Source organism: Scleropages formosus, chromosome 10, assembly GCF_900964775.1.
Source record: "Scleropages formosus chromosome 10, fSclFor1.1, whole genome shotgun sequence".
Classification (NCBI taxonomy): Eukaryota; Metazoa; Chordata; class Actinopteri; order Osteoglossiformes; family Osteoglossidae; genus Scleropages; species Scleropages formosus.
The window spans coordinates 17,096,785-17,123,972 of NC_041815.1; the positions used below are offsets into that span (position 1 = coordinate 17,096,785).

The 27,188-nt window shown below is 50.8% G+C and overlaps 2 protein-coding genes across 2 annotated transcripts in view; one reads left to right on the forward strand and one right to left on the reverse strand.

Moving 5' to 3' along the window:
* Window positions 1–19,330, forward strand: part of LOC108928736 (serine/threonine-protein kinase SIK2-like) — a 29,216-nt gene extending 9,886 nt beyond the window's left edge. The window contains exons 4-15 of the mRNA XM_018742807.2: window positions 4,864–5,025; window positions 7,825–7,949; window positions 8,207–8,330; window positions 10,489–10,730; window positions 10,874–11,026; window positions 11,290–11,409; window positions 12,857–13,091; window positions 13,196–13,474; window positions 14,554–14,717; window positions 15,015–15,128; window positions 15,238–15,329; window positions 15,726–19,330. Coding sequence (XP_018598323.2) covers window positions 4,864–5,025; window positions 7,825–7,949; window positions 8,207–8,330; window positions 10,489–10,730; window positions 10,874–11,026; window positions 11,290–11,409; window positions 12,857–13,091; window positions 13,196–13,474; window positions 14,554–14,717; window positions 15,015–15,128; window positions 15,238–15,329; window positions 15,726–16,191 — 2,276 coding nt within the window. The 3' untranslated portion in view covers window positions 16,192–19,330. The remainder of the gene's footprint in view (window positions 1–4,863; window positions 5,026–7,824; window positions 7,950–8,206; window positions 8,331–10,488; window positions 10,731–10,873; window positions 11,027–11,289; window positions 11,410–12,856; window positions 13,092–13,195; window positions 13,475–14,553; window positions 14,718–15,014; window positions 15,129–15,237; window positions 15,330–15,725) is intronic.
* Window positions 18,989–26,462, reverse strand: LOC108928737 (serine/threonine-protein phosphatase 2A 65 kDa regulatory subunit A alpha isoform-like). The gene is made up of 15 exons (XM_018742808.2): window positions 26,355–26,462; window positions 25,224–25,314; window positions 25,030–25,130; window positions 24,699–24,931; window positions 24,446–24,593; window positions 24,147–24,302; window positions 23,710–23,824; window positions 23,498–23,568; window positions 23,234–23,368; window positions 21,990–22,163; window positions 21,665–21,725; window positions 20,950–21,104; window positions 20,649–20,791; window positions 20,190–20,281; window positions 18,989–19,964 (listed from the first exon to the last, which is right to left on the reverse strand). The coding sequence occupies exons 1-15, from the start codon at window positions 26,430–26,432 to the stop codon at window positions 19,948–19,950; spliced, it is 1,770 nt and encodes a 589-aa protein (XP_018598324.1). The 5' UTR covers window positions 26,433–26,462; the 3' UTR covers window positions 18,989–19,947.
* Between the last annotated feature and the right edge of the window lie 726 nt (window positions 26,463–27,188).

Here is a 27,188-nt window from a genome sequence, read left to right on the forward strand (position 1 = left end):
CTCACACACAAACACACACACGCTGTCTGAAACCGCTTGTCCCGTATGGGGTCGTGGGGAACCGGAGCCCAACCCGGCAACGCAGGGCATAAGGCCGGAGGGGGAGGGGACACACTCAGGACGGGACGCCAGTCCGTCGCAAGGCACCCCAAGCGGGACTCGAACCCCAGACCCACCGGAGAGCAGGACCCGGTCCAACCCACTGTGCCACCGTACCCCCCATGGTCTCCAACTCATACAGGTATATAGATCTCCATATCATCTGCCAGATTTCAGCACCTTTACAGTCCAATTATAACTGGCCTCAGAGTTCAGGTCCATAACAAGTAGGGACCCAGTGGTTAAGGACACGTACTTGTTGCATGTTGACAAGGAGATTTGGAATTTACCCTGGAGCACGGTACTTCGCTTCCATCTGGGTACACAGGCAGCAGTTGCTGTGGGAGTTGCTTCTAGTAGGTGACAGCTTAGCAAATAAATTTAAATGAAGCTAATGCATATTGACAGGTGACGGCTCCTGTTTCTGCCTGGCACAGGGGATGGGAGGGGCCGGCGGGGGCGCCGTGTCTCGCGGCAGCAGACAGGGAAACTGGGTCAGCAGCGGGTAAGGAGGTTAGAAGAACAGCAGTAGAAGGGCAGTGAAGGGTGTTGCTTTGGTGTGGCTGCAGCGTGTGCCAACTCGCTTGTGCCGTACGCTGCGCGGACCGGGACGGCCAGGATCAAAGATCTGAAAAGAAGAGGCGCTTGGTGCACGGACCGCAGGAGATCCGTGAGAAGAAGAGGTGGCGCCCCGTCCCTCCGTCCCCTGGACCCGGGCCACTCGGAGTGCGTCGCCGGCTCTCCCGTTGGCAGCACCGCTGAAACGCAAGCGGCCGACCAGAGATTAGGATCCTTTACACGGGAGCTTCTTGTTAACATGCTCGCTGTGTTCCTTACCCCCACAGCTGTCTTCCACGTACACCTCTGCGCAGGTGTGCTCTGCTTGGTGTGCTGTGCTGAGCGAGTCCCCCGGTCGGTCAGGGAAGCTCTCGCGTACCAAGGACGGGTGCGAAAGGGTCAAGCGCAATTGACGGAAAAGTCTCGAGAAGAAGCCAAGGCTGCTGCCGCGCTGAGCCTTTGCGGCACGTGGGTCTCTGACTTGTGCCTCTGCGTATACTCTGTTCATTCGCGCTACAGCGATCCGCGTGTGGCTTTTAAACGCCGCAGCTGTATCACTGTAAAGGAATAATGCATCACGTTTAGCCAGCAGACCCCAAGGTCTTTCTCTCCCTCAGCACTGAACGAAGCCCCACCTGCTGCCCGACAGCCCGCTACATATGAGGAATTGAAAACGAAGAGCAATGCAATACGCACGCAGTTCAGAGAGATCAGTTTGCCCGAAACGCACTGTGAGGGGAAGCCCAAGTGAACGCGGGGAGAATGTGCGCGCTCCACAGACGGAGCCAGATTCGATCCCACGTCCAAACCCGCAGCCCAAAAGCTGCGAGGCACCGGCGCGACCTACTGTGCCACCTGGTATAGGCTGCATCGTTTTTCCAGGAGTTCGCAGCGCTTTGTAGGTGGACAACCCTCCCAGGTTTGTACATTCAATGTTCCTGCTGAAATAGAGATTAGCGAGCGGTCGGGGTTAGCTAAATAACGGTGTGTTAACTTTGGCTCGGCTCACGATGCTGTGAGGTCATTGACTTCACGCCGAGTGAAAGACCCATTTACAGTTTGAGCGGCGGAGAGTGGGTGACTACGCTGTTGCTCACGCTGCCCTGCGCTGGTGCCACCTTGCTGAAATGTCCCAGACGTCTCCAAAGTACTGGCAGCATCTCGTCCGGTAGTGCTGAGCATGGGTTTGGTCCGGAGTCCAGCGATGTCCCGGGGTTGGGGTTCAGGGGTTGGGGAGTTGTGGGGGTTGGGCGGCCTGCTGAAGGGACTCTGCCACACGGTCCTGAATGCACAGCACTGTGACACATTCCCACAACCCTCTGTGGTTTTACATTAGCATTACCACACAAGGGCGGTCATCCAGAGGGGTTTGGAGAGGAATGAGACACCTGTTGTGTAACCATTGCTGTGTGTCTTCTGTCTGTAAACTGTCCACTGGAGAGTGTGTGTATACACACACACACACACACAGCCCTATGGAGGAATGGTAGTGAATTATTATAGGACTTCACCCCTCCTCCACACTTCTGTGGAATATTTCTTCCTTCTTCTCTTCTTCGTCACTTCATTTCCATTGCTCACACACACACACACATATACGCATGCCTGCCTTTTTTTTTTCTTTTTCTTTTCCTCTTCACCAAAGTCTGATGATGCGTGTGCTTTCCACAGTTATACATAGTCCCGGAACCTGAGCGTCCCTGCCTCACCCTCGGCGGTGTCGCTGCAAGTTGGCAGGGTGCCTGACGATGATGCGTTCCTCATTATTCATCTTCCCCTGTCCTCATGTGAGCGGAGACTGACTGGGACGCCGGGTTCCGCACGCCAAAAGCACATTTCCTACCGAGCCTTGAAATCTAGGGCAAAATTCTGGCTGTTTTTATCGCGCAACAGCTCTGAGATTGATGTCTTCGGTGGAGGGTGCGAGTCGCACCGTGTGTTTGCCTAGACTTTTCGCAGAGGTTGTGAAGGTACAGAGGTGTAGCGGCATTCCTGGGAGTCGGCACAGCACGGAGTGGCGTGCGGCCAGCGGGTGGCGTGGTGGCGAAGGACCGCGGGTGTGAAAGATACCTGCCGGTCCGCTTGTGTCCAGGGGATTCGGGCGATTAACCTGAATTCGCGTCGGTCACTTGTCGCTCCGAGGGCAAAGCATGTGCAAACAAAAGCATGTGAAGAATGTGTTACGTATGGTGAGAAGACACCGGAGCTGCCGTGACCTCGGTTTCCACTCTGAATGGGTGTGGCCTTACCGCACCGGTTGACATACACGCCTGGAGGCTAATCGCTGCTAATCAGGCCTACGGGTGTTTGCATGAGGACCCAGCGTGGCCATGGAGACAGGTCCCTTCCGGTGATCCTGCGGAGGCGCTGGCCAGCTGGGCTCTAATAGGGCAGCGAAAGCAAACGGCGTCTGGAAGATTCCGCTGTTGCTCATCGCACACTTCGTAGACCCGTTGCCTGTTTTACGTCTTTCCCCATTTGTACAACTGCAAGTGACCTAGTTACAGCGCAGCGGCTCCGGAGGGATGAGAGTGCGTGACGCTGCAGTTCGTCACTCGCGCATTTCGCGCTAACTTTTGTGCTCCAGGGCGCAAAACCCACTGAATGCAGCGCTTGTTTCTTAACCGCTGTTTGAGTTGGAGGGCCGTGATTTTTGCCGTTACGCACCAGCCGTGTGAGTTGGACGCTTTAGAGAGAGGGTTGTGATGCATTTAGATACATTTTTTTTTTTTTTTTTTTTTTTTTAAATCTATTGATCCTGAAGGAATTTGCACTTTTATTCAGATTGGGGAACATTACCAGTGTTTCCTACTTTATCTTGCACATTGTGCACAGGTGGATGAAACAAGCGCCCTGCAGTATGGGGGCAGAACGCGCACAACTTGGATATTGGTTGGCACTGACCTGCCCTAAGTGTTTCTGCATGAATTTCTAGTCCATATCTGGTCATTCCGTGGTGCTGTTTCAGGGAGCGGTTCGGGACAGAGATGTATCCCTGTCGGTCGTGCTCTGATTTACCGACGGCGTCCGTGCTCGGAGGCGCAGAGGCGATTTCAGCCATCTAAAGATCACATCCGCCAGCACTTTGCTGTACATTCGATACGTCTCGAAATGACCTACTTGCAGCGCCGCGATTCTGGCACGGTGAACAAGGTGGAGAAACAGAAGCCTGGAGCATCCAGGCAAACCGGAGTGTGATCACGTGAGGACAGCACGCCGCGAACGGGGGCCGGGATCGGTCGTGATCCTGCCCCTTTCTGGTAACGGGGTGCGACGGGGTGCGCTGGTCCTTTTAGCACCGCACTGCCCCTTTCTGGTCATGGGGGATAGGGTACGCTGGGTATACTCAGTCCCTCGTCATGTTGCTTAGTCATCCTTGCAGCCTTTGGCCGACGCCGCGCTACCTAAGACGTCTTTGACAGGGTTAGATTAGTGGGATTTTACAGAATGACTCACACTGACCCGGCTGTCAGATCCACACGGATTATGGAATATTCTTCATTATACAGTAGCGGTGAAAAGTCTGCGTGCGCTTGCTGGAGTCCGGTCAGGAAACGAGCCGACGTGTCTTCCCAGCTATCCTGGAGTGCTTCCCACAGACGTAGGGCGCTTGTAGGTTGCTTTGATTTCGCTCTTCTGTCCAGTTTCCGTAGCCAAGTATTTCCCAAATTGTCCACGTGCGCTCAAACTACTGACCGGTACTGTACGCCCGGGACAAGCGCGAAAAGCCAGGAAGCGCAAGTTGAGGTTCCGAAGTACGATTTTGAGATCGAGCTCTACTTTGGCTTCCTGCCATCTTCTTGCCAGCCTGTGTTTTGTTGTGTTCATGCGCCAATAAATCAAAACCTTTTTGAAGCTGGCAGAGCAGCGCTAAGTGAAACTGAGAGAAGAGGAACGCAAAGCCCCCTCTCCAGCAAATTGACTTCTCTGGCCACAAATGGCCAGGTGAAGCTGCGCAGGTCTGCGTTTATATCCCAGGGGACGGACTCCTGTCTCCGTGTCCTGTTTACACGATTCCGGAAATAGGGGCTGTGCTCTTCAGGTGGTGGACTTTGCTTGAAACGAGGAGCCGATGCCGTCAGTCAAAATACCGCATAAGATTTTCCTGGTGGTCTGGACCATGTGCCCTGTGACTGATATCCATTTGCCTGTACTGCGTAGTGCTCGTCATCTGGTTTTAACCCAAACCTCCCCACATCTGTGCAGACTACTTGGCCAGCCATGGGCGTCTGAGCGAGACGGAGGCGCGGAGGAAGTTCTGGCAGATCCTCTCGGCTGTGGAGTACTGCCACAACCGTCACATCGTCCACCGCGACCTGAAGGCCGAGAACCTGCTGTTGGACGGACACATGAACATCAAGATTGCAGGTAACGGAGCAAGAGCGGTGGCCTGATCCCGACATTTGTGCGGAGAGCAGCTTGAAGCAGATGAATCGGTGTGGGGTGCAGCTTGGCGGGGAGGAGATCTGGGGCTGACGCGGTGCACTCGTGGTGCGGATGGTGTGGAGAAACCTGCAGGATTTGTTGGTGCAACTCTTGGCACTGTGACGCCCATTCCCCACAATGTCCACAGTGCAGACTACAGAGCCTTTAAAAAAGATCCTGCACGTGACTGCCGTTTATGCGGTGTGGGCTTTAGCGCGGTTTTTTGGGATGCTTTGACTTCTACAATGGGGGTGCGGTAGCGCAGTGGGTTGGACCACAGTCCTGCTCTCCGGTGAGTCTGGGGTTCGAGTCCCGCTTGGGGTGCCTTGTGACGGACTGGCGTCCCGTCCTGGGTGTGTCCCCTCCCCCTCCGGCCTTATGCCCTGTGTTGCTGGGTAGGCTCCGGTTCCCTGTGACCCTGTATGGGACAAGCGGTTCTGAAAGTGTGTGTGTGTGTGTGTGTGTGTGTGGCCTTTACACCAGTGGACTTCAAAGTCCTGCGGAACCGTCTGACCGCTGGTTGTGACAGCAGACCCCGAAAACCTGCAACCTCTTCATCTCCGCAGCCAAAAAAAAAAAGGCCTTTGAAAGGCTCTGTTCCTGGATCTGATCTGGGATCAGGTTCTTGACCAGCTCTGGGTGACACCACTCCTGTATTGCAGCATGTTTTGCGAGTTAACTCTGAGTGTAGATGAGACAATGACGTTTAAAAACATCCTGTTCCTTCAAACAACTACTTTCGGGCCAAGGAGTCTTCCCTGCGGATGGCACCCTCAACACTCCGCCATTCTCGAAATGAACTCCTTGTCTGCGGGGAGACGTCCGGCTTCTGACGGCGAGGGACTTCGGCAGAAAGACATGTCTGAAATGCGTCAGAGGCCCAGAGCCATTGCCCTCCTGCCTGGAGATAAGATTCCATCAGCACCGAGGAGTGCTTTCTCACTGCAGCACACACACACACACACACACACACACACCTTTACAAACATGTCTTATACTGCCTGTCAGACCTTGATTTCGCACTGATTACAGCAATTCAGTCAGTGATAAAAGTGCTCAGAAGATGAGATGATTACATGGTGGTTCATGCAGAGGAGGCCAAGAGATTTTTTATTTTTTTTTTTAATTTTTAAATTTTTCAGTTTACCAGAAGGTGCTTTTCCTTGCACAGTTCGTAAGCATAAGTTATTTGATGCCCACAGAAGCTGTAGAAGTGTTGTGGAGCTCCATTAGTAGCTGCGGAACTGAGAGCAATAGCAGGAGATGAAACAAACCCGTCAACAGCATAAAGCCTATGTACAGTAATGATTGCTACCTGCAAATATTACGGGATCGGGTGAGACACCACGTCAGCTTCTTAAACACGTCATGCAGATAAGTGTCTATTGTTTGTCTTTCACCTTTGGTTTTGCTAAAGCCACCATTTGCCTTTCTCCTGCCCTTTTGCCCCCCTTCCCCTCTGCTGTCCTGAACTGCTCGTGCTCTTTGCCCTCTACCAGTTCCTTGTGGAAACGCTTTTTAGACACACCACTTCAGACACTGCCTTCTACGTGAGCTTGTCTTCATTTTGTAATTAACTGTGTCCCCTTTGACAAATCTTACAGAGATTGCACATCAGCATTTGAGAGTTGTGTGTGTGTGTGAACGAGATCCAGAATATGAGCAGGGATCAGCACTGTGGTCGAGGTCTCTTCCCTCAGCTACTGGAATGTTGTGTTGTCTGGTTGCTGCTGGCATTGCTGGCTAGAACATTCCTGTGGTCCACGCTGGGAGGCAGGCCTTGTCCATAGGCACACAGGGACAGACGGACACACTTGCATGCGCAGATGTGGAGCAACTCTGCCCTCAAATGAGCCCTGACCCCCCTACCCCACCCCGATGAGCAGCTCTTCGATACACAAGTACAGAAACATGTCTAATAACGGAGACACCCATGAAGAGGGTGATGCAGTCAATGGTGAGAAGGGAAGGCAGCGCTCTGACTGCTGGAGCCTCTAGTGCCCCTCTACCTAAACCGTATGATTACAGCATCTGCCACAGGCCTTATGCAAAGCAGGGTTTGGGTGCCATTGCTGTCCTCCTTTTCCCCAAAGCAACTTGCAATTATTTACCATTTACACAGCGGGGTAATTTTACTGGAGCAATCTGGGGTAAGTACCTTGCTCAAGGGTACTACAGTTGGAGGTGGGCTTTGAACCTGCAACCTTTGGGTCCAAAGGCTCTACCTGCTACACTACAGCTGCCTCTTTAACCTCTGGTGACCCTTGACTTCATACCCCCAGAGGAACAGCAAACATTCATAAGGCAACTGCATTTGGAAGCATTTTAGGGCACAAGGGTACAAGTCCAAGAGATGCAGAGCGAGAGCGAAGCGAGGCAGACGTGAGCCGACCGACATGACTAACTAGCGGTAGATGTGACCACCCAGGCGCATCCTGTGTTAAAATCGCCCGGTGTGACAGGCCAGCTGCAGCTCTGGCCTCAAATTGTTACGATTACGATCATGTACGTGGCTGGAGTGGAGTACTCGGTGCAGATAAGCACACAATCATGTCATTACCGAATTTCGCTCTCAAGTGAGCTGAGATCATGTGTATTTTGTGCGCTGTTTACTGCAGGCTGCTCGTCACAGTTGAGAGGAAAGGAGGGAGAGGAGGGAGAGTGCACCGCCTCCTCACGACCAGTTTGGAGCCTCTGGGTAATAATGACAACTTTCCTCCCCCAAACCCTCAACTTTTACAGACTTTGGCTTCGGGAACTTCTTCAAGCCCGGGGAGCCCCTGGCCACGTGGTGCGGCAGCCCCCCCTATGCCGCCCCCGAGGTATTCGAAGGACAGCAGTACGAGGGTCCTCAGCTGGACATCTGGGTAAGATGACAGGCAGCGTGGCGCAGAGCTTGGGGGACGACAGGGACTCTGACCGAGCGCATCTGCTTTTCATTACGCATTCGCAAGCTCCCCGATATCTTTCTGCTGCTCTTCAGCTGTAATGAACATCCCTGGTGGCGGGGTGCTAGGACTGAGAAAACATGTTTTTGGCATTCTCGCCTCTGGGTGTCAGAGGGGGGGTGCGTGCGTGCGTGCGTGCGTGCGTTTAATGTTCCAATCCTTCCCCTTCCTCCCAGAGCATGGGCGTGGTGCTGTATGTGCTGGTGTGCGGTGCTCTCCCGTTCGACGGGCCCTCGTTGCCCGTCCTGCGCCAACGAGTCCTGGAGGGGCGCTTCCGCATCCCTTACTTCATGACGGAAGGTAAGGCCCGTAGCTGATCAGAGGTCAAAGGCCAAATGCATATGCCTGCCTTGTGCCTCGGTGTCTCCTGCAGTGCTGCCTTTGTGCGACACATTTCTCACACGGTAATGCTGTGTTGCTACCGTGAAAAACACCCAAAACTGTTGGAACAAAAGTCAGAAGGCCGGCAGCAGGAGAGGGGTACGAATTCCTTTCCGAGGGCACAGTGCCAGGTTTTGCAGGATCCAAAGAGGAGCAAGGGTATGTTTGATGCAAGAGTCAGGATGTCAGCTGAGTTTGCGCCTGAGAGCTGCTCGCAGAGATTAACACTGAGCCTCGAGTGTTAGCAAGCGGGGAACAGGGTCAGGGGTGCAGGTCGGCACCTTTATGCAACATCTCAACAATAGGTGGAGAGGAGCGTCGCTCGGGCTCCCAGCAAGGCCTTGATGTCATAACCAGAAGGAACGGCGTGTGCAGATTTTTCCCTTTGCTTTCTCTCTCCTCGCGTTGCCACCACGCGCCTGGCCCCAGTGCAAGGCGTTCGCTCGCTGTCGTTCCACGGCCCCGAGAATCCAATTCGAACAGGTCATCGTCCGCGACTGACCGCACTCGCCTGCAGTCAGCGCTATTCAGTGATGGGTTTTTTTTTTTTTTTTGCCCCAGACCACATGGCCAGAATGCAGCGATAACTTCAAGGAAAGGAGAAGTTGTAGATCCTTACAAATTCGAGCAACCGGGTTGCGACCAGTTCTAGTCAAGCCAGGCTTACAAAAAGAACACGCTTGGTCACATGTTCTCGCTCCTATCACTTCTCCTGTGTGTGTCTCCCAGTGGAGGTGTTCGAAGCTGGAGTGGCGAGCAGTCTGGCTGGCCGGCGAGAAAGCTGCCGAAGCCCATGCTGGCAAACCGAAGGAAGTCAGGAGACGTAGCCCAGTATGCGTTACTGTAGAGGTAGACGGGAGGTGAATGGCTCTTGTTTGAGGGGTCAAGGGTTCGGGGCTCAAGGGCATACTTCTCAGATAAAGGCCCGGTACTTTCCAGCATGAAGTCATCTGTTTGACTTTCCTCACGTAAGCACTCAGCAGCCAGGGTGGGGATGTGGAAGGGACACTTGTGAGCGTAGAGGGTTTCAGCTTCCCACACCCCCAGGGCCAGGAGGAATGCTCCGTCATGAAGCCGCTCTGCGCCACTAGGCCATGCGCCCCCCCGGGGGGTGCCTCCTGAATTACTCGGACTGTCTTCAGCCTTTTCACTAACCACAGCGAAAGGTGTGTCCATGGCATCTGATTTTGGATCCAGAATGTTAGCTGAGCTGCCTCTTGAAGAGGTGGAATAACAGCATTTGTTACTTTACATCAACACTTACCGTACAATGTTTGATATAATGTGCAGCGACGAGACGATCTTGAGCCTTGCTATAATGTAAAAATCTAAACTTCTAATGCTGTCACAAGTATTAGTGATAATTATTGACTGAAACTTGTTATAAGTTTAATTTTTTTTGTTTATACAAAACTCCAAAGCCTCAATGTGCATATAGGCCAGCCAAAAAATGTATTAATTTGCGCAGAAGCAAACGGGTACTGGTTAGTGAGCCGTAAATTCAGCATTGCAGAATCTCTTTGGTGCTCATTTCTCTATTTGATTTTTGCAAATATCTATGTTAACTTCCCATATAATGTCTTCATTTTAGCAAGCATGAGAAAGGTTACATTTTCCTTCATTTAGCTGATGCTTTTCTCCAAAGAGAAAAAAAAGATGTTAAGATGAGTTATTACATGCTTACAATCATTTACACAGCTGGGTAATTTTACAGGAGCAATTTAGGGTAAGTACCTTCCTCAAAGGTACTACAGTTGGAGGTGGGATTTGAACCTACGACCTTTGGGTCCAAAGGCAGTGACTCTAACCACTATGCTACCAGCTGTCCCACAATATCTTTAAATTGTTTATAATCCTGCATCTGCCAGAATGGTCAGCAAGTGGCCCTCTCCCTTGCCAGCCCACTGTCTGAAAACAACTTTGAAAATTTTATTCTATGTATAGTGTGCACCTAGATGTAAAAAAAATGGGTAGACTGTGCGTTAATTTCAAGATTTATCAGTATGCTGAATGACCAGTGACCATAGCGCTACCTCGGTTCTACATTTGTGAGCGTATGGCATGTCTCCACCCCCAGACTGTGAGCACCTGATCCGGCGCATGCTGGTTCTAGACCCTTCCAAGCGGCTCTCGGTGGCCCAGATCAAGGAGCACAGATGGATGGCGATGGAGGTGCCCGTACAGCGCCCCCTTCTGTACCATCAGGGCACAACTGTTGAGGGTGAGGCCAGCATGGGCATGGCCAGTCTGGGCGGGTACAGTGAGCAGGTGCTGCGTCTCATGCACAGCCTTGGCATCGATCAGCATAAAACCATCGAGGTGAGACTTTCCTCTTTCGGCGGCTACGCTGAGCTGTGCCCAGTGGGCCCGAATGCACTACGATTAAAGTACTGGGGAGGACCGAAAGAGGGTACGTTTGAGGCTGGGCGGGTGCCTTACCTGCCTCGGCCTTTCTCGCACAGTCCCTGCAGAACAAGAGCTACAACCACTTTGCTGCGATCTACTTTCTGTTGCTGGAGCGGCTCAAGGCTCACCGCTGCAGCTTCCCGGCCGAGCAGCGGTTGGACCCCCGCCAGCGCCGGCCCAGCACCATTGCCGAGCAGACCCTCGTCAAGGTAACCTGCTCTTCCGCGTCCGTCCTGTTCGTGTTATAACGAGGAAGAAGCAAAGGGCACGTGTTCTCCGTATGGCTTCCTTGTTGACCGCTGGACTATAGTGCAAATGTAACTGAAATGTAATTTAAATGTGTTTAGTTGTGACAAATGTACAGCTTTACATGCAGGACAAGTCGAACTTGCACCGTTTGCTTTTTTCGATCAAGTCCTTTACAAAGAGAGAGGGCCCTTACCTTTTCCCTTCTCTTGGCCTTCTTATCCAGAGTATGCGCCTGCTTCGAACCCCTGGCCCTCCTCAGCCTCCAGCAGACACCTATGCCTTCCCGCAATCCCCCTGTCCGCCTGAGCTCGGCCTGATGGAGGAGGACGTGGGCACGCCCAAGGTGGGTGGGCGACTTCTGCTCGGGGGGCGTCCCGGACCGTTGCCGCGCTCAGACATTATGTAAGGATCCATCAGACGCTGGCAGCGTGAGCAGCCGAGCCAATCCGCTGACTAATTAGAAGGACGTATTTTTTCATTATTAAATGAATAACTGTGATTTACTCTAAGATTAGTTGAGTATTTTGGCAACATAGGAAATAAAGTACGCGTGCTAGTTGCAAGAGCCTTTTAGACAGACGTGAGGGTATGCAGCGAGTTGGGTAACGGAACAGGCCTTCAGCTCGCCTGGTGCCTGGTCTTCACTGGAGACCCAGCGGTCGTCTTTCTAACCCAGGACTGGAGCTTTGTGGTCATTACTGCCGCTGGTTACCCTAGTGCTGCAGAGTAACTAACCACTTCTTCTACAGATAGGTACCGTTTTGCCGCTAGTTAGAGCGTTGCTTATTGGATCGCCATTTCCCCCTTAAGGACTTCACGCTCACCAACAAAATACAAAGGAGAGAGATAAGACTGTTTCAGAGAAAGGAGGGTGGAGGTTTACTGTAGATTCCGGGCTCAGTGCCTCTCTCTGGAGAGGCCAGCACACCACATGCCTTTGTAGGATCAGAGCCCAGCCTGGTGAATCTGTAACGTGACAGATCTGCCTCTAAGCCCTGGGCAGCGAGTGGTTCGGTTTGAAATAAAGGTACCCTTTGCTCCCTGCTCTCTGGTCTGCTGCAGCAAGTTTGCTTGCTTAACACCCTCAGCGCAGACCTGTCAGCCACCCAGACACATATCTGAGCTGGCAACTCTCCAGGCAGCAGACTCCGCAGTCGCTTCGAGACCCCCGGACACCCGGCTCTAACCTGAATAGAGACCGGAGATTGTCAGTGGTCACCAGTGAGCTTCAGCATGGTGCAGTGATGTGAAGCCTCTTGGTCAGTGTGGTAATATAGTGAAAATCAGTACTGCCTTTACCGCTTGTCCTGAGCTGTGTAGTTGTGGTTGGTGAATAACGGCTCCCATCCGAACTGGGTAGTGCACCGCCGGTCCTGACCCCTGGTGAAACCTCCAGAAGGCTTGTGGCTGCACTGGTACATGCGTGTGTGTGTGTGTGTGTGTGTGTGTGTGTGTTTGACAATGTATGTCTGTTTCCTGGTGCTTACGTGGCTCTGTGTGTTTGTCCGTACGAGCCCAAAGCCACCCTCTCTGCCAAAAAACACTTCCTGTCCCTGCATTCCAGACTTCCTCCTCCCTCTCTCACAGGGTCGACAGAGCAAGGGAGACTGCTCACGCTTGTTCGCTCGCTCAGAACAGCTCCGTTTCGCTGAAACAGTGGACGGGCCTCCCCAGGGAGATGCCGTGTACTTAAGTGGGCCATCCACTTTCGATCTGTGCAGCACAGGCCACGTGGGTCTCACTGGATGCCAAAGGGTCCAGTCCAGAATTTGCTTTTTCTGTGTCCCCAGGTCACCGGCTGCCTCCTGGACCCCTTGCCCCCTCCGGTGCTCCTGCGAAAGTCCAGCGCCTCGTCTCCAAGCAGCATGATAGAGACCTCGATCGACGAGGGCATCGAGGCCGAAGGGCCCGATGCCGAGGATGACAGCACCCACGTCTTTGCAGCGTTCCAAACCGCCCGATTCGGCCACCGGAGACACACTTTGTCTGAGGTCACCAACCAGCCAGGTGTGGTCTCCAGCGCAGGTACATACTGGTGTGGCTCTCTACAGCAACAAGGTGATACTGTCAGATGCAGCTGCACGTTCGGCTGCTAAGTTTGAGCTTCTCTATGTGCGCCCCTTCTGCAGCAAGGCTGGCGAGTCTGGCCCACAACCCCTCCCTGGGCAGCATGGACTCGGAGTATGACGCGGGCTCCGTGCACAGCGACCTAGGGCTCCTGGAGGACCAACTGTCGCTCGGCGACGTGCCGCAAGCCGACATCCCTTTCACGAGGAAGGCCTGCATGGACGTCGAGCCCCCCGACCCCTCCGTTCCAGCGCTGAGTTTGCAGTGGAGGGAAGCCCACAATCGCTCTCCTGTGTGCTTCCGGGAAGGCCGGCGCGCCTCAGACACCTCCCTCACACAAGGTGCCCCCTACATTTGCCCTTATGAGACCAGTCACGTATCCAGTGAGTTTTGCACGGGATCGGTTGCGCTGCAATCCGATACCCGTGAGGCTCCAGTCTGTATTCTTCGCCCTGATGCCTGTTTCAGGTTCTTGTTTCCAATTACGGCAACACATTTTCTCCTGCTGCAGCTCGTTCGCACCCACGCAGATCCTAATTTGCAAGCCCAGAAACAGCTTCTTTGCGATGATTCATTGCGTGACTCTGCTTCTGCTTTCGGGAGTCATCCCACGTAGTCCTGTTTTATTTACCCCCCCTTTTGCTGTGCAATTACTTTGTCACTAGAAACCTTAAAATAAGAGGAGGTATTTGGAGCAGGCCGTCATGTCTGTGCACGACGAGTACACGATGACGTGTTCTCCCGCGTGTTTCTTGGACGGCCGTGTCTGCGCTCTGCCGAATGCCTCCGCCTTACTTGCTCTTCGGATAGTTTCATTGCGGGGAAGATTTAAATACACAAAAGAGGGATGAATCACAGCTCTTGTCAGGGGGTGATGGTGTAACTGCAAGGGATTGACTGACTGTCATACACACACAGATCCCAGACGTGCGAGATGTCCACAGTGGGAGTATCCAGCTAGGAATTAGAGTGAGACTGCTGTTATGAGGACAGAGGAAGGCAGGATTGTTGTTGTTGTTATAATTAGTATTATTTTGCCACTTCTGCACAGTTGGGGGTTCTTTGTTTTCCTCTCCTCAGCAGACAGCTGACTTGTCCTAATATTTAATTATAGTCAGTGCCTTTATCGGCTGTATCTCACCCTGTAACTTTGTTCAGTGCTCTGTGTGGCCCCGATGACAAGAGCACTAAATAATAAAACTATTCAGTTTATTCTTACAGTCATTCATTCTCTCATTCATTTAGCTGAGCCCTTTCTCCAGGCTGCCTTTGTGTTAAGCTGTTACGTATGGTAATTCACCCAATTTTAAAGCTGGGTAATTTTTTTTTTTTCTCCCGCTGTGTGTAAACTTGTACCTGAGATTCTCTCGGTGTCTCCGGTTGCTCTCGTGTTCATTACCTTGGACCCCTCGTTGTCCAGGGCTCGTGGCGTTCCGGCAGCACCTGCAGAACCTGGCTCGGACCAAAGGGATTCTGGAGCTCAACAAGGTTCAGATGCTGTACCAGCAGATGGGTTCCGGAGAGGACCCCCTCGCCCACCCCCAGGGCCTTCACTTGCAGGAGTTCCTGGACCCCATGCTGCAGGTCAGTCCTGGCTGGGAAGCCTGTGGCAGTGGGACAAAACTGTGCTCCCCATCCCCCAACCTCCTGACCCCTGTCTCCTGACTCCACCAGCGGTGTGCCAGCAAATCGCAGACACGGCCCGTTATGTAACCCCAGAAGAAGTGGCCGATTGTGTGCTGTTTACTGTCTGAATGCCGCCATTGTAGGGGCAGCAGTGTCTGTATGCGCCCGGCGGAGCCATCGCAGCAGTTGCCTTCACACACGCACACGTGTTGTTTGTGTGCGCTGGTCTCACTGTCCCGTGTCTGCGTTTGCCAGAGTGACACATCCCAGCAGCTGGACAGCGTAGCCATGTTCAATGCCGGAGTCCCACCGTCACTGCTGTCCCGCAGACAGAGCCTGGAGACGCAGTACCTGGCCCATCGGCTGCAGGTAAAGAGCTGCGCTCGATAACAACCCGTGGCTCACGTCCCGAAACGAACCGCTCTCTCACGTTTGCGTAGTCCTTCGAGCGAGTCTCCCACCTCTCTGGTCCCAACAGAAAGCCAACGTTATGGTGAGCGGCCCCAGCAACTGCCAGATGTTCTGCAAAGAGGCACCACGGAGTCTGGAGCAGCAGCTACAGGAGCACAGGTACACTTCACCAAGCCTACCCAGTCTCTGTGCCCCTTTAATACACCTGCTGCGTGCATGAATTTATGAATTTTCAAATGTTTTCTGGTTTTGTACATTTGTTTTTAATGGCATTTTCTAAAAAGTATGCTGTGGAACAAAAGCGATAATTTTCCGGCCCAGGCTGCATGGGTTAGTAAAACACGATAGACTGTTTAATACAGTTTTATGAAGTTTTTACAGAACCTGGCTTGCAAATAAACTGAGGGGGATCTTTATTATGGAACTTCCATCGGTGGCGACGGAGTGGGGAAAGCGACTTCGGATTTACGAAGAAACGGGAGCCGACTCGTGGCCCCAGCGCGCGTACTAGTTGCGTGTCTCGTTTCATCAAACTTTGGTCCTGCTTCTCCCCAGGCTGCATCAGAAGAGACTCCACCTCCAGAAACAGTCCCAGTTGCAGAGCTACTTCAACCAGATGCAGATAGAGGAGGGCTCTTACCCCACGTGCCCTGCTGTGGTGCCTCAGGAGCCTGCCCCCCCACCACAACAGCACACGCCCATTGTGGCTCTCGGCCCCCTAATGGAGCCCGGCACGGAGACCCCGAACTACGATTGCTACGTGGGGCAATACGCGCAGTTCTGCCCCCCACCGCTGCACCCAGGCGCGGTCGAGCCGCTGGACTACAGCTACGCCCCCTGCGAGGTGCCGCTGCTGGCGGCCGATCCGCTGTATGCCAGATCGCTTCAGTACCCGCTTGAGCCTGGGCAGCCTCCCCCACCCCCACCGGCCCCACCCTGTGCTGATCTCCACAGCCCCTACCAGGGTGCTGAGATGATGGAAACGGCGGACTCGCAGCAAGGGTTTGTCCTGGTTAACTAGGTGAAAGCTCCCGCACCCGAAAACGGGGGGATGGCAGGTTGGGGGAGGGGTGACGGACATTGGTGCGGTGTCTGTGTTGCTAATACTACTCTGGATATTGTGTACCTCAGAACCTGTTTTTACCAAAATTCCCCCTTACCTCACCGTGTTGAACCCCAATGCTCCGTGATGGCCCAGTCCCTGATGGAGGCTGGGGGCACGGGAGAGCCTCGCTTAAGAGGGCTCGAGTGAGCGTCAAGAGCGATATTCTTCTTCGTGTGGCCGAGCGTAGCGAGGGTTTCGTGGCATGCGCTCCGTGGAGGCTCGGCTCCTCAGCCAAAAGCACAAAGCGCCACCATGTCTGGGGGTGACGCAGGACAAGCACTTTGTGTTGAAGTGACTTTTCACACCAACGCAGGTAACAATGAGCACAACGCAGGTGCAGCGACAGTGGAAATTTTTTTTTTTTAGGTTGTCCAGCAATATTTGAGCAATATTTTTCTCTCGAAGTGAATGAAGCCTTAATACTCTCTAGGTTTCAGAAGGAATGTCCTTATTCTAATGACCTGCGGCATTTGTAACGGTTAGAGGACACAAACCTAAGTCACTTGGCACTGGATTGAGATGAGAAGCCTCATCACAGCTGATTTTCAACAACCTTCAAGTGGAAGTCCCCCCCCCCCCTCCTTTTCACACTTATTAAATCTACTTGAAACAGAAATTACTGACTGCACAAACACTACTTTTCTGGAGAAACAGGATGGCAGACATATGTCAATATTTGCAGCGAAAGCCACACTATAATAGACTGGGAAGAATAAAGATGCACTTTGAAGGACATAAAAAGGAAACGTGGAGGAAGAGGTTAGCATGAGCTGATGAGGGATGCTCTGGACCAAACGGTCTCTCTCGTCTTTTTCTCACGCACACACTTTCTCGAAATGACAGCGAACAATTCAGTTGGTTTGTACACATTAGGGTAGATTCCTGAACTCAGAAATTCACGAGTGATGTATTCATTGTACTAGTGCTGTGCCTTTTTCTTTGAAGAACTAAGTAATTGTTTGGCTCCTCTTTGTTGTTTTTTGTTATCCTTTATGGAAAAGAAGATTTGACTTTATACAAAGGTACAAAACCAAAGTTCTTGCTGGAGTTTCCCTCTGTAGCCCACTATGTGGAGTTCGGGGCTTCGTAGTTTGATTCTACCCAGTGCTGTTCTGATCAGTATAAGCCGTACAGAAGTATTATAGCAATATTTATGAATAATAGTATGATGAAAATAGGGGTAGTGAATGTGTTACAGTATCCCTTTGTACCATATCTACTGAAGTACCATCCTTTAGAGGTCTACTTTCACATTTACCTTCATTGATGTTGACCACATATAAGCTAATTTAAAGAGAGGTTTATCTGAGCAAATGCCATGTGTGCACGAGTCTCTTTACTTTCTGCATGCAGCGTCCTACCTACGTGTCCCAGTAGCCAGAAGAGCGAGGTCCCTGTGACTGCAGGAACAGGTGAGGCAGCCTCGCCTGCTTCTCGTGTATCGTTTATGGTCAATTACTGGTGTTTAATAGCTCTCTTGCAGTCAGCAACGATTTACTTTTGGGACACTGAGGTCACTTCCTGCTCTGGTAATATTAGAGTGGAAGGAGAGGAATCCCATTAGTCTCTCCCTCTGAGCAGGTGTAGAACACACCTCTACAGGCTCCAGCGGGAGTGGATATCCGTCCTGGAGGACCTAAACGCAGGAACTGGATGAAAGCACGGCACAGCTCAAACGCATGTCTTACTACCCCTGCTGATTCAGTCCTCAGGAAGATATTTATAAAGCCTCTTTGGAGTACGCCCTTGACAGTTAATGTAAAAATAGGTGCAGTACACCTCCGGTTTAGGTAATCAAAACTATGCTCGAACCATCTCATTGTATTTCCTGAGCCACTTAGTGATTAAGGGAACAAACCTTGGCTTGTGACGAATTTTACTTTAGCGCTCTATAGGGTTCAGCGTTTAAGATTCTCCCCCCACTTGCACTAATACATTCAGTCTAACTGCATTGGGTGCCCAACTCACTGTGGATTCCTCTTGGAAAGGATTTAATATTGTATGCTAATAAAATGCTGCCTCAAGAGGTGCTATGAAACAGCAGTTCATTGCTCTTAAATTGTTTAAAAAGTTGTTATACCTTGTTTGAGCTCTACAGTAAGAGCAGGCAGAGCTTCTAGGCTCCTCTGTCAAAGTGAATCTGAGAGCGACCCTTCCATCAGAATTCTTCACCCAGTTGGACTGCACGTGGCTCCCGCCAGCAGCGTGGGGGGCATGGACCCTACCCCTCAGGACTCCCTGCTGCCAAAACAAGCCCAAGCTCCACCTCCACTGCCGTTGCATAATACTGGAACATGAACCGCAACATCTGAGAACAATCAGCCAGAGTGGCTCTCCCCTCTCCTCTGCTCCCCTCCCCCAGCAGACAGGATGTAGCTGGGCTGACCACTGGAGAGGCAAGGGGAAGAAGACGTGCCCCACAGCACGAACTCACCACATGTTGGTACACAGCGCCACTATCCCACACATTCCTTCGAGGCCTTTTTCTTATCATAGCTTCAGAGCCATTGCATAACAAGGAGGAGCAGCACTAAGTAGCACCATCTCTCAGACATTGATGCGCCAGGCTGGTGGAATACAGTTCACACACTAACTACACATAAGCTCCAAACATGACTCCGATTAAGATCCAACACTGCATGGTTCCCAAAGTAATGCCAATCTGTCTTGCCACAATCATCTCTGAGGTACCACACAGTAAGAACTCATTGTATTTTTACACCATTTTATTAAGTTTGTGTGGGAAGCTATAGCGAAGTGCCTTCCTCCCTTTCTGTAGGGAAGCATAGGAGAACTGAATGACACAAAATCAGAGCACAGAGCAAAAAACAAAGACACAAAGAGTGGCCCAAGTCTAGAACTAGACAGAAGGGGTGAACAGCTGTAAACCGAGTCGTATGTTAGCTTACATTCTACGTTATATGCAGGCTCGGCTCTCTGCAGCAGCGGAAAGACACCCCAAATGCCTGGCTTCCTACTCTTAGATTCTTACACAATGAACCTCTCTACCGAGATGCTGTTGCACAGGGCCAAGGCATGCTAAAAAAAAAAAAAATTGATACAATTGATTCGTCTGTTGGACGGATTTAACCAATCTCCTAGTCTGAAGGTCTCTAGTTCAAAGGCCCCAACCTGACCATTGTCTCCACACTCACGGACTTGTGCAGAGTCCTCAGGAGCAGATGAATGAGAACGACTTTAGTGTTATAAATATAGAAACTATGGTGTGCAAAAGGCACAGTGTGATCAACAGTTTCCTCCTCAGAGCAACTGCAGAGAGCAGAGAACAGGAACACCCTGACAGAGGTCTCAGAAATGTGCTTAGAGTGGTGTGTCCTGGGTGTGTGCAGAAAAGAACCTCTGACTGATGAAGGGGTATGTGATGCTTCACTGTACACTGATGGAAAGGGTCCCTGGAGGCCGAGTGAATTGTTGGTATGTGGAAAGTTGGCAGGGGGACAGTTTGAGTCAGTACACCAGGCACACCGTGCACTAAATACAGGGGCGTAACAAGTGTGGCTATTAAGGACCTGCACTTCCTTTCAAATGGAGGGAAGACCATTTTAACTATTTGAGTCTCTCTCTGGATGTTGTCAGCAGTTCCTGGGTATCAATAAATAGATTTCCAAGCCTTGTAGGGCAGTCATTCCGCAATGGCTGAACATGGGTCTGTTAGGATAAAGCAAGAACTGTGGAGAGAAACATGAGCCATAATCAGAAAGTGATCACGGCTGAAACCCTACATCCCACCAAACAGCTTACTGGTCTTAATAGCATACAATTCTACATTTATGAATACTGATGTTTCACTAAATAAGTGCATTTTTTCAGACCTGATCCTGCATCTTTGTAGGCTCATGTCCACAGTTATAATCTATAGTGATTTCAGGCAGCACATTCATAGGAAGACATACCATTCATGGCTTCCTGGGCAAAATATCTGACATCTATGTCTTGATCAGCAACCAGTTTCTCCAGGACTGGTTTCACCTCAGTCTGTAGAGTACTGGAACACACACACACACACACACACACACACACACACACACACACACACGTCAGCAGCCAACCGCAGCACAACCACTAGAGCCAAACAGCAGTACTACTAATGCAATCACCAAAATAGACAGTCACACCCAATGAAGTCTTATTTGGCAGTGTTACCTACAAACCGTTGTGTTTATGTAGCCCTACATGCTTTTTAAATGGAGAACAAAAGTAATAGTTTGACAATTTTTTGTCCACCTAAATGCTGAAATCCAGTGTCTTATGCTTCTAAGTCGTAACATCTGTAGCGATCATGTACAACCAAGAGTACACAGATGAGAATGCCTCTACTGTCTGTGATGGATGTGAATGGTGAAGGAACATACTTGTTGTCTAGGACTGGGCCAACTTTCTGCAAGGTCTTGGCCACGTTGAAGCGCACATTGGCCACCTGGTCATTGGACATTGTGAGGACCACAGGCAGCATGTGCTTACACGTGATCTCCTGTCCACAGGGCTCTGACAGAGCCTAAGTTGGACATGACAACAGAGAAATACTCAACATCCTGTCTGACAAATCTTGGGTATGGAAAATACAAAGTGAATCAACAATTTTACATTAAAATCTTTATATGTCTATATTTTGACTAACAAAAACATTTTGTGTCGAGGGGGAACTGCACTTACACTGATGCAGAAGAGGGTAGTCATCCTATGCAGGTAGTTAGGATCATTGGACATGGCCAGCACCTTGGGCACAATGGTTGTCTGAGCCCAATCTGCACCAAATTTCTCTACCAGCTTCATGAGGTTATTGGTGGCGGCTTCACGGATGGCATACACTGTGGGCAGCAAACACCACGATTACTGACTGTCCTGCAGCTTATACATAGCATGCGCTTACCATGGAGCACAAAAACACCTGAACATGAACTACAGACCTCCCCAGGTCTCCCTGGTCTTTTCTACATTCATGTGGTATTTTGAAAAAGCTACAAACAGTAGATTAAGGTTCTAGGAAGTGTCTGGCAGTCATGGGGGGTAAAGCATTTTTTTCTGGAAATGGAGTTCATTGCAAGGACCGCAGTGCATCTGCCTTTCTGTAAATGTGTATGCATGAGTGAATGCATTTGTGTGCATGTGCGTATGTGTGGGGTGTGAGAAAGTGCGAATGTGTAAACACATCCTGAGAGAGCCTGCCCATGTAACCATAAGACAACACCATTCATGGAAAACACTACTACCCCCCCCCCTCCTGCTGTCGCCATGTGGGGTTATATAAGGGGCTTCCTAGACACCAGCTGGGCAGCATGAACATTCAATGATGTAACCCCCAAACCCCAAACCTCTGGCTGGGTGCCAGCACACGCCACACTGGCTGACTGCAAGCTGCAGAACGCACCGTGGTCCACGAGCCAGGCCATGCACAGGGAGTTCAGTTTCTCGTCGAAGAACTCCACACCCTGCCATAAGTGGGACATATTAGTGCTCTAGTGCAAATCTATACTGCATTAGGGGTTGATTTGAAATTAAACATTTTAACATTACCTGATATGCATGTGAAAAATTTCACTGTTACAATTACATTTGTATGCCATCAAAAACAATGGGTCATAAAACTTGTTCCTGAAATGCTATGCCTCACTGCATTTGGTCAAAGCCATCCCCATGTTCACATGGTGTGCAATCAAAGCCACCCCCATGCCGCACCCTGACAGGTCCCTCACCAGCTGTCCCGCCAGAAGGGGCATGTACTCGATGATGGCCAGGCGAACCCTCCACTTGGCATCCTCAGCCAGCTCCACGATGGCAGGGAGCAGCGACTGGGACAGCTGCCTGATGCCGATGACCTCATTTACGCAGTCCAGGTTGGAGATGATGTTGAGCCGTACCTCTGGACACTGGGAGGGGGGGAATTCATTCATTCACTCGTCTGATGCTTTTTTCTAAAGCAGCTTAAAATGTTTGGTTGTGTATGAAGCTACTTACAATAACATCCATTTACAGAGCCGAGCAGTTCTTATTGTAACAATTCAGGGCTAAGCACCTTGTTTAGGGACACTGCAGCAGACATGGAGATTCAAACCCAGGTCCCTTGACTGCAAGGCCACAGCTCGAACCACTATGCTACTTGCTGCCTCACACTCAAGACTGCAGAATGTGAAACCTTCAGGAAATTGTCATGCAAGTTCAAATTTAGATCTGTCCAGAACATCTTACAGTATCTCTCAGTGACCAAAACAATATTAAAAATGCAAAAAAAGCCTGAACCAACAAGAAGGGCTGTTTTAGCCAAAGCTTGACAAACTCTTCTGTTGCTAGGATGCCTCTGATGTGTCCTGCTCAAACAAAAAACTCAACTGAAATCAAGGACTTTTGCAAGACTGTCTCAGTGAGTGACATATGGTTCTATCTCCAGATGCTGATCACAGCGTTAAAAAAAACAATCCCCTAGGAACAGAGTCGTACTTCAGCTTTCTTTACTTTGCCAACCGATGAAACAAGTCCAGGATGTTGAGAAAACAAAGCAGAGACCAGGAACAGCTGCTGCAGGCACGCTGATGCAGTCGTCTGCAGAATAATTTACTGCCATTTCCTGTGAACGTTCTCCAGGCTAACGTCGGACACTCAGCATGTCGCCAGCAGAAGTGGAGAAGAAGTGAGCCAGGGCCGTCTGGCACAGAGAGAGACGCAGCAGTCCAAGAGAATTTGGAAACTGCTCCCTCCTTCTGTATAGACCACAGGGTCCCACAGGGAATGGCTACCAGACGACCACCTCTCCCTAGGTTCTACTGCATTGCAGATGCACACAAGCAGCTTGTGTATGGCAAGTGTAACCATCTGCCCCACAGTGGGACACATTACTAAAGCACTTGAGTAGTACTCAGGGTGCATTCTTTTGGCAAGACCTGTGACTTTCCACACCAGCAGACCCAAGACCAAGCACCAGAAGGGAGCCCTCATCCCTCACCTCGTCCTTCAGTTGGGCCAGAAACAGTGGCAGCAAGTGCTCAATGGTGTTGTCTTTGCCCAGGATTGTGGACAGGCCCATAATGACTGATGCCAATGCTGACTTCACATGCTGGTTGGTATCAGTCACCAGCTCCTAAAAAAGATGGAAAGGAGTGCATCCTTTTCTCAGGCTAGGGAACCACACAGAGACATAGCTGCCAGCATAAAACACTCCTAAGCTATACACTGACTGCAGGGTGTTAATTGACTTCCAGCTCCTCACCTTCACACAGGACAGAATATGGCTCATGATGATGTTCTCCCTGCTGTCTTCTGGCAAATTCTCACAGAACTCTGCAGCACCAAAGGTACCAGTTAGCAAAACAGGAACAAACAGAGAAAGATGCAGTAAACGTGCCCTGTCAGGTCTGCTAGTATAGGATACAAAACATATTTGCTGGATGTTATACATTTAGGACTTTCCATCTCACTAACCTTTGACCTTGTTGGCTGCAGCAGCCCGCACCTCAGCCTCACAATCCTTCAGAAGGTTCTGGAAGGCTGGTACGAGATCTGCTTTAGTAATCTCTGGGCCCACTGCTTTCTGGAGCTAAAAGAAGAAATAGACCGGAAGAAGGCATCAGAATTAGCTGTGTGAATTTAGCATTATTAAGCCATACTAGGGGAGAGAGAAAGAGAAAAAAAAAAAAAAAAAAAAAACCACACACACACACACACAACATTGTGATACCGGTTCTCTACTTTAGAAACACGGCAGTCAGACCCACAGACTAAAAGGGGAGCGCAAAACGCAAAGATATACGGTATGACTGGAACAAAGGAGCCACTTCTTGCACTTTTGAGATCACCAACAAACAGGGAGAGTAATACTGACAACGTAACCAACAGCGCAGTCACCTGACTTCGCTCACCTCAGAAAACTTATCGGCCACCATGTAGCGCACCCTCCAGGACTTGTCCTCTGTAGCTTGACGTAGGGTGGGCATCACCAAGGCCTCAACATCTGGTTGGGGCAGAAGGGTGGCGATGCTGACGCATGCCTCCACAGCCAGCAGACGCACCGAGTCCTGTGGGGAGAAAAGCTGCTGCAAATACCCTTCCCCACAAACCCTGCTCCTAACCCCTGTCCATAACACACTTGCAGCCAAACAGATTCTCCTTCCACATGTCTACCAGAGATGCTCAGATGCTGACAGCAGAAGTTCTGTACCTGTTCATCAGAAGCCAATGCAGTAAAGAGGGGGATGATGTCACCCTTGACATGTTCCAGCTCCAGGACCTTGGCAAACTCTCCCAGCTTGGCTGCAGCTGCACGCCGCACCATGGGGGTGTCATCGGAGCAGAGTGTGCGGAACAGCCTGTGGACAACAGCACAGTTGTCACTCCACACACTGAACTACCCTCCTGTCCTATTTATTCAAGCAAAGGTTCTTTTGCATTTGACAGTGATGCGGTACACTTACTGGCGAATCTCTGCCTTGGTGGCGCTGGATACACGGGGGTAGCAGACACTGAAGAGCCCACAGGCAGAGGTGCGAGACGTGAACCAGTCCCCGCTGGCCAAACGTTTCACAAGGGGATGGAAGTGTAGTTCCAGATCGGCCGAGGAGTGCTCCTGGGAGATGCGCCGCAGTGACTCCACTGCCTTGTCACGCACCACTGTTTCCTCCACAGTGGCCAGGCTCTCCAGGGGAGGCTGGGTGTGAAGAAAGGCAGACAATTTAGGCCACTAGCATGGGGCAGCTATGTCTCTGCTGGTAGGTGGGTGGGTAGGTGAGTGTGTAGTTGTCTTACCAGGAGGCAGTGGACATGTTCAGGTCCACCAACCAGCACGGTGAAGTTACCCAGCTGCTCTGCAAGGGCCAGAAGAACCTCATCCTCATCGTAGATGGTGTCTGAGGAGAAAGTTGTAAGAGAAGTTAATAGCCCAAGTCACTGACCAACATTACTGAAATCACTTAAGGAGAATGGTCAGAGATTAGACATACCGGTGAGGAAGGGAAGGAGTTCAGTGCGAGTCCTCTCGACCCCCAGGGCCAAGGCAATAGTGGAGAGCTTCTTGATGCTGTTCAGACGCAACTGGGTGGCAGAGGCGCGCGCACACACACACAGGTCATTTTGCATTTTGTAAACCAACACATTTTCTACAGAACAATGGATTCACATAAACAGAAGAGAATCAGCATCATTAAAACAATTCTTATTTAGGAAGACCAAGATGCATGCTGTGATGACAGCTCAGCTTTAATTTGTGTAATTACATTACAAACAACAAGTGAATAACTATTAGTAAGTTATATCCTGCTAACTTTTTTTCTGTTTTTGAAGTTGACAACTAGCTGCTGACAAACACCTGCAAAAAACCCACACAACATAGATGCTGATACATCATGTGCATCTAAATGTGAATAAATATTAAAATTTAATAAACAAATTTTTTTAGTCCCATAAATTTTAGTAACTTCAACAAGGGCAGTTCTTTGAATTATTCTGACCTGCGCAGGTGTCCCTCAATAACCACTACATGCTACATGGGTGGGAGTACGAAAAAACACAGCTGGGTGCTCTGAGCTCTCTCACTCACTGTCACTTGACTTGAGCGACAACAAGACGAGTATTTTCTCTCTCTCTCACACACACACGTTCACGGGGACTGCAACAACTGAACTCGCCCGTACCGGCGTCTTTCTGCTCTCGTATCCACTAGACAGCGAAATAAAAGCAAAGAGCAGGGCGTTTGAGGTGCCGCTCTGTGTCAGAGCGCCCATCCACTTTCGCGCCGACTTCCTCTTTGTACCTTTAGCGAGCAGCCGGCGAGCGGCGCCACTTCCTCCTTCCGCCTCGCTCAACATCCCCTGTCCGCGCGCGGTAACTCCTGTTTAAACCGCCTCGCGCAATAACTACCGTCATTGGGACGCGTCGCGCGCTCGGACACTGCAGAGCTCGGATTCGCGGCACGGGTGACGAAGCAGCGCCGGGCGGGTACCGCAAAGCCAGGCCCCGGGCCCGGTGGTTGGCCTGTGTTGGTCGGGCACGAAAAGAAAGCGCCCCTTTAATTCAGTAGGATAGAGTACGTTCGCGGAACCGAGGCGTTTTGGAGCCTCGGAAAAGGCGCTCACCTGCACGTCTTCATTACGCAGCTCGTCTATGAGCACGGCGATGGGGTACAGAGAATCGTCTCCGTCCGCTCCCGCCATGTTGAGCGACCGACCCGTTCACGGCTTCTTCCGCCTACTTCCGGCTACGGGGTTTCTACCGCAGGGGCCGATAGAGGCAGAAGCGGGCTGTCAGTCATCGATTACGTACCGAAAAGTTTAAATACAGTCAAGAGCTGCAACATGTGTATTGCACAAAGCCGAAACTGTATTTAACAGGGCATTGATATAGGGAGAAGAGAAAATAGAATTATGAACAGTTACTTTTTATGCCGTTTACGTTGTTTTTACGTATCTAACAGCCACAGTCGGGAGACTAAATGAAAAACTAATATGAAAAACTAGTATCATGTGTCGATGTTCACAAAGGTCAAACATTCATCTAGTAAGTGTTGCATATACAGCAATATATCTGGAACGTCCTGTGAATTTATTATGCTTTACGACACGAAGTACAGAGCAAAATGTGCAAAAAAATAATTTACACAGTTTGGCGCTTTAGGCCATCCCCCCCATGTCTTCATTATGAAATGTTCTAGAGAATTGTCCTGGAAACCAGTCCAGCCGGTAATATTGCTCCAAAACAGCTGCAGAAGCATTTTCATAAACCCATATATCGTGAGTATATATATATATATTATATGCGAGTAGCGCTGCTGTCTCACACCACCTGGGTGGTGCAAGAGGACATGGGTTCGATCCCCGCTCAATCTGTGTGGAGTTGGCATGTTCTCCCCCATGTCTGCGTGGGTTTCCTCCGGGTGCTCTGGTTTCCTCCCACAGTCCAAAGACATGCTG

Bases quoted from the DNA above. Each gene is read 5' to 3' on its own strand.
- LOC108928737 (XM_018742808.2), bottom strand. From the start codon at position 26,432: ATGGCGGGAGCGGACGGAGACGATTCTCTGTACCCCATCGCCGTGCTC. The intron at 21,726-21,989 runs GTGAGGGACCTG...CACTTATGGCAG, and splicing joins CCCTTCTGGCGGGACAGCTG to GGTGTGGAGTTCTTCGACGA. The intron at 20,792-20,949 runs GTAAGTGCAGTT...TGTCCAACTTAG, and splicing joins CTACCCTCTTCTGCATCAGT to GCTCTGTCAGAGCCCTGTGG.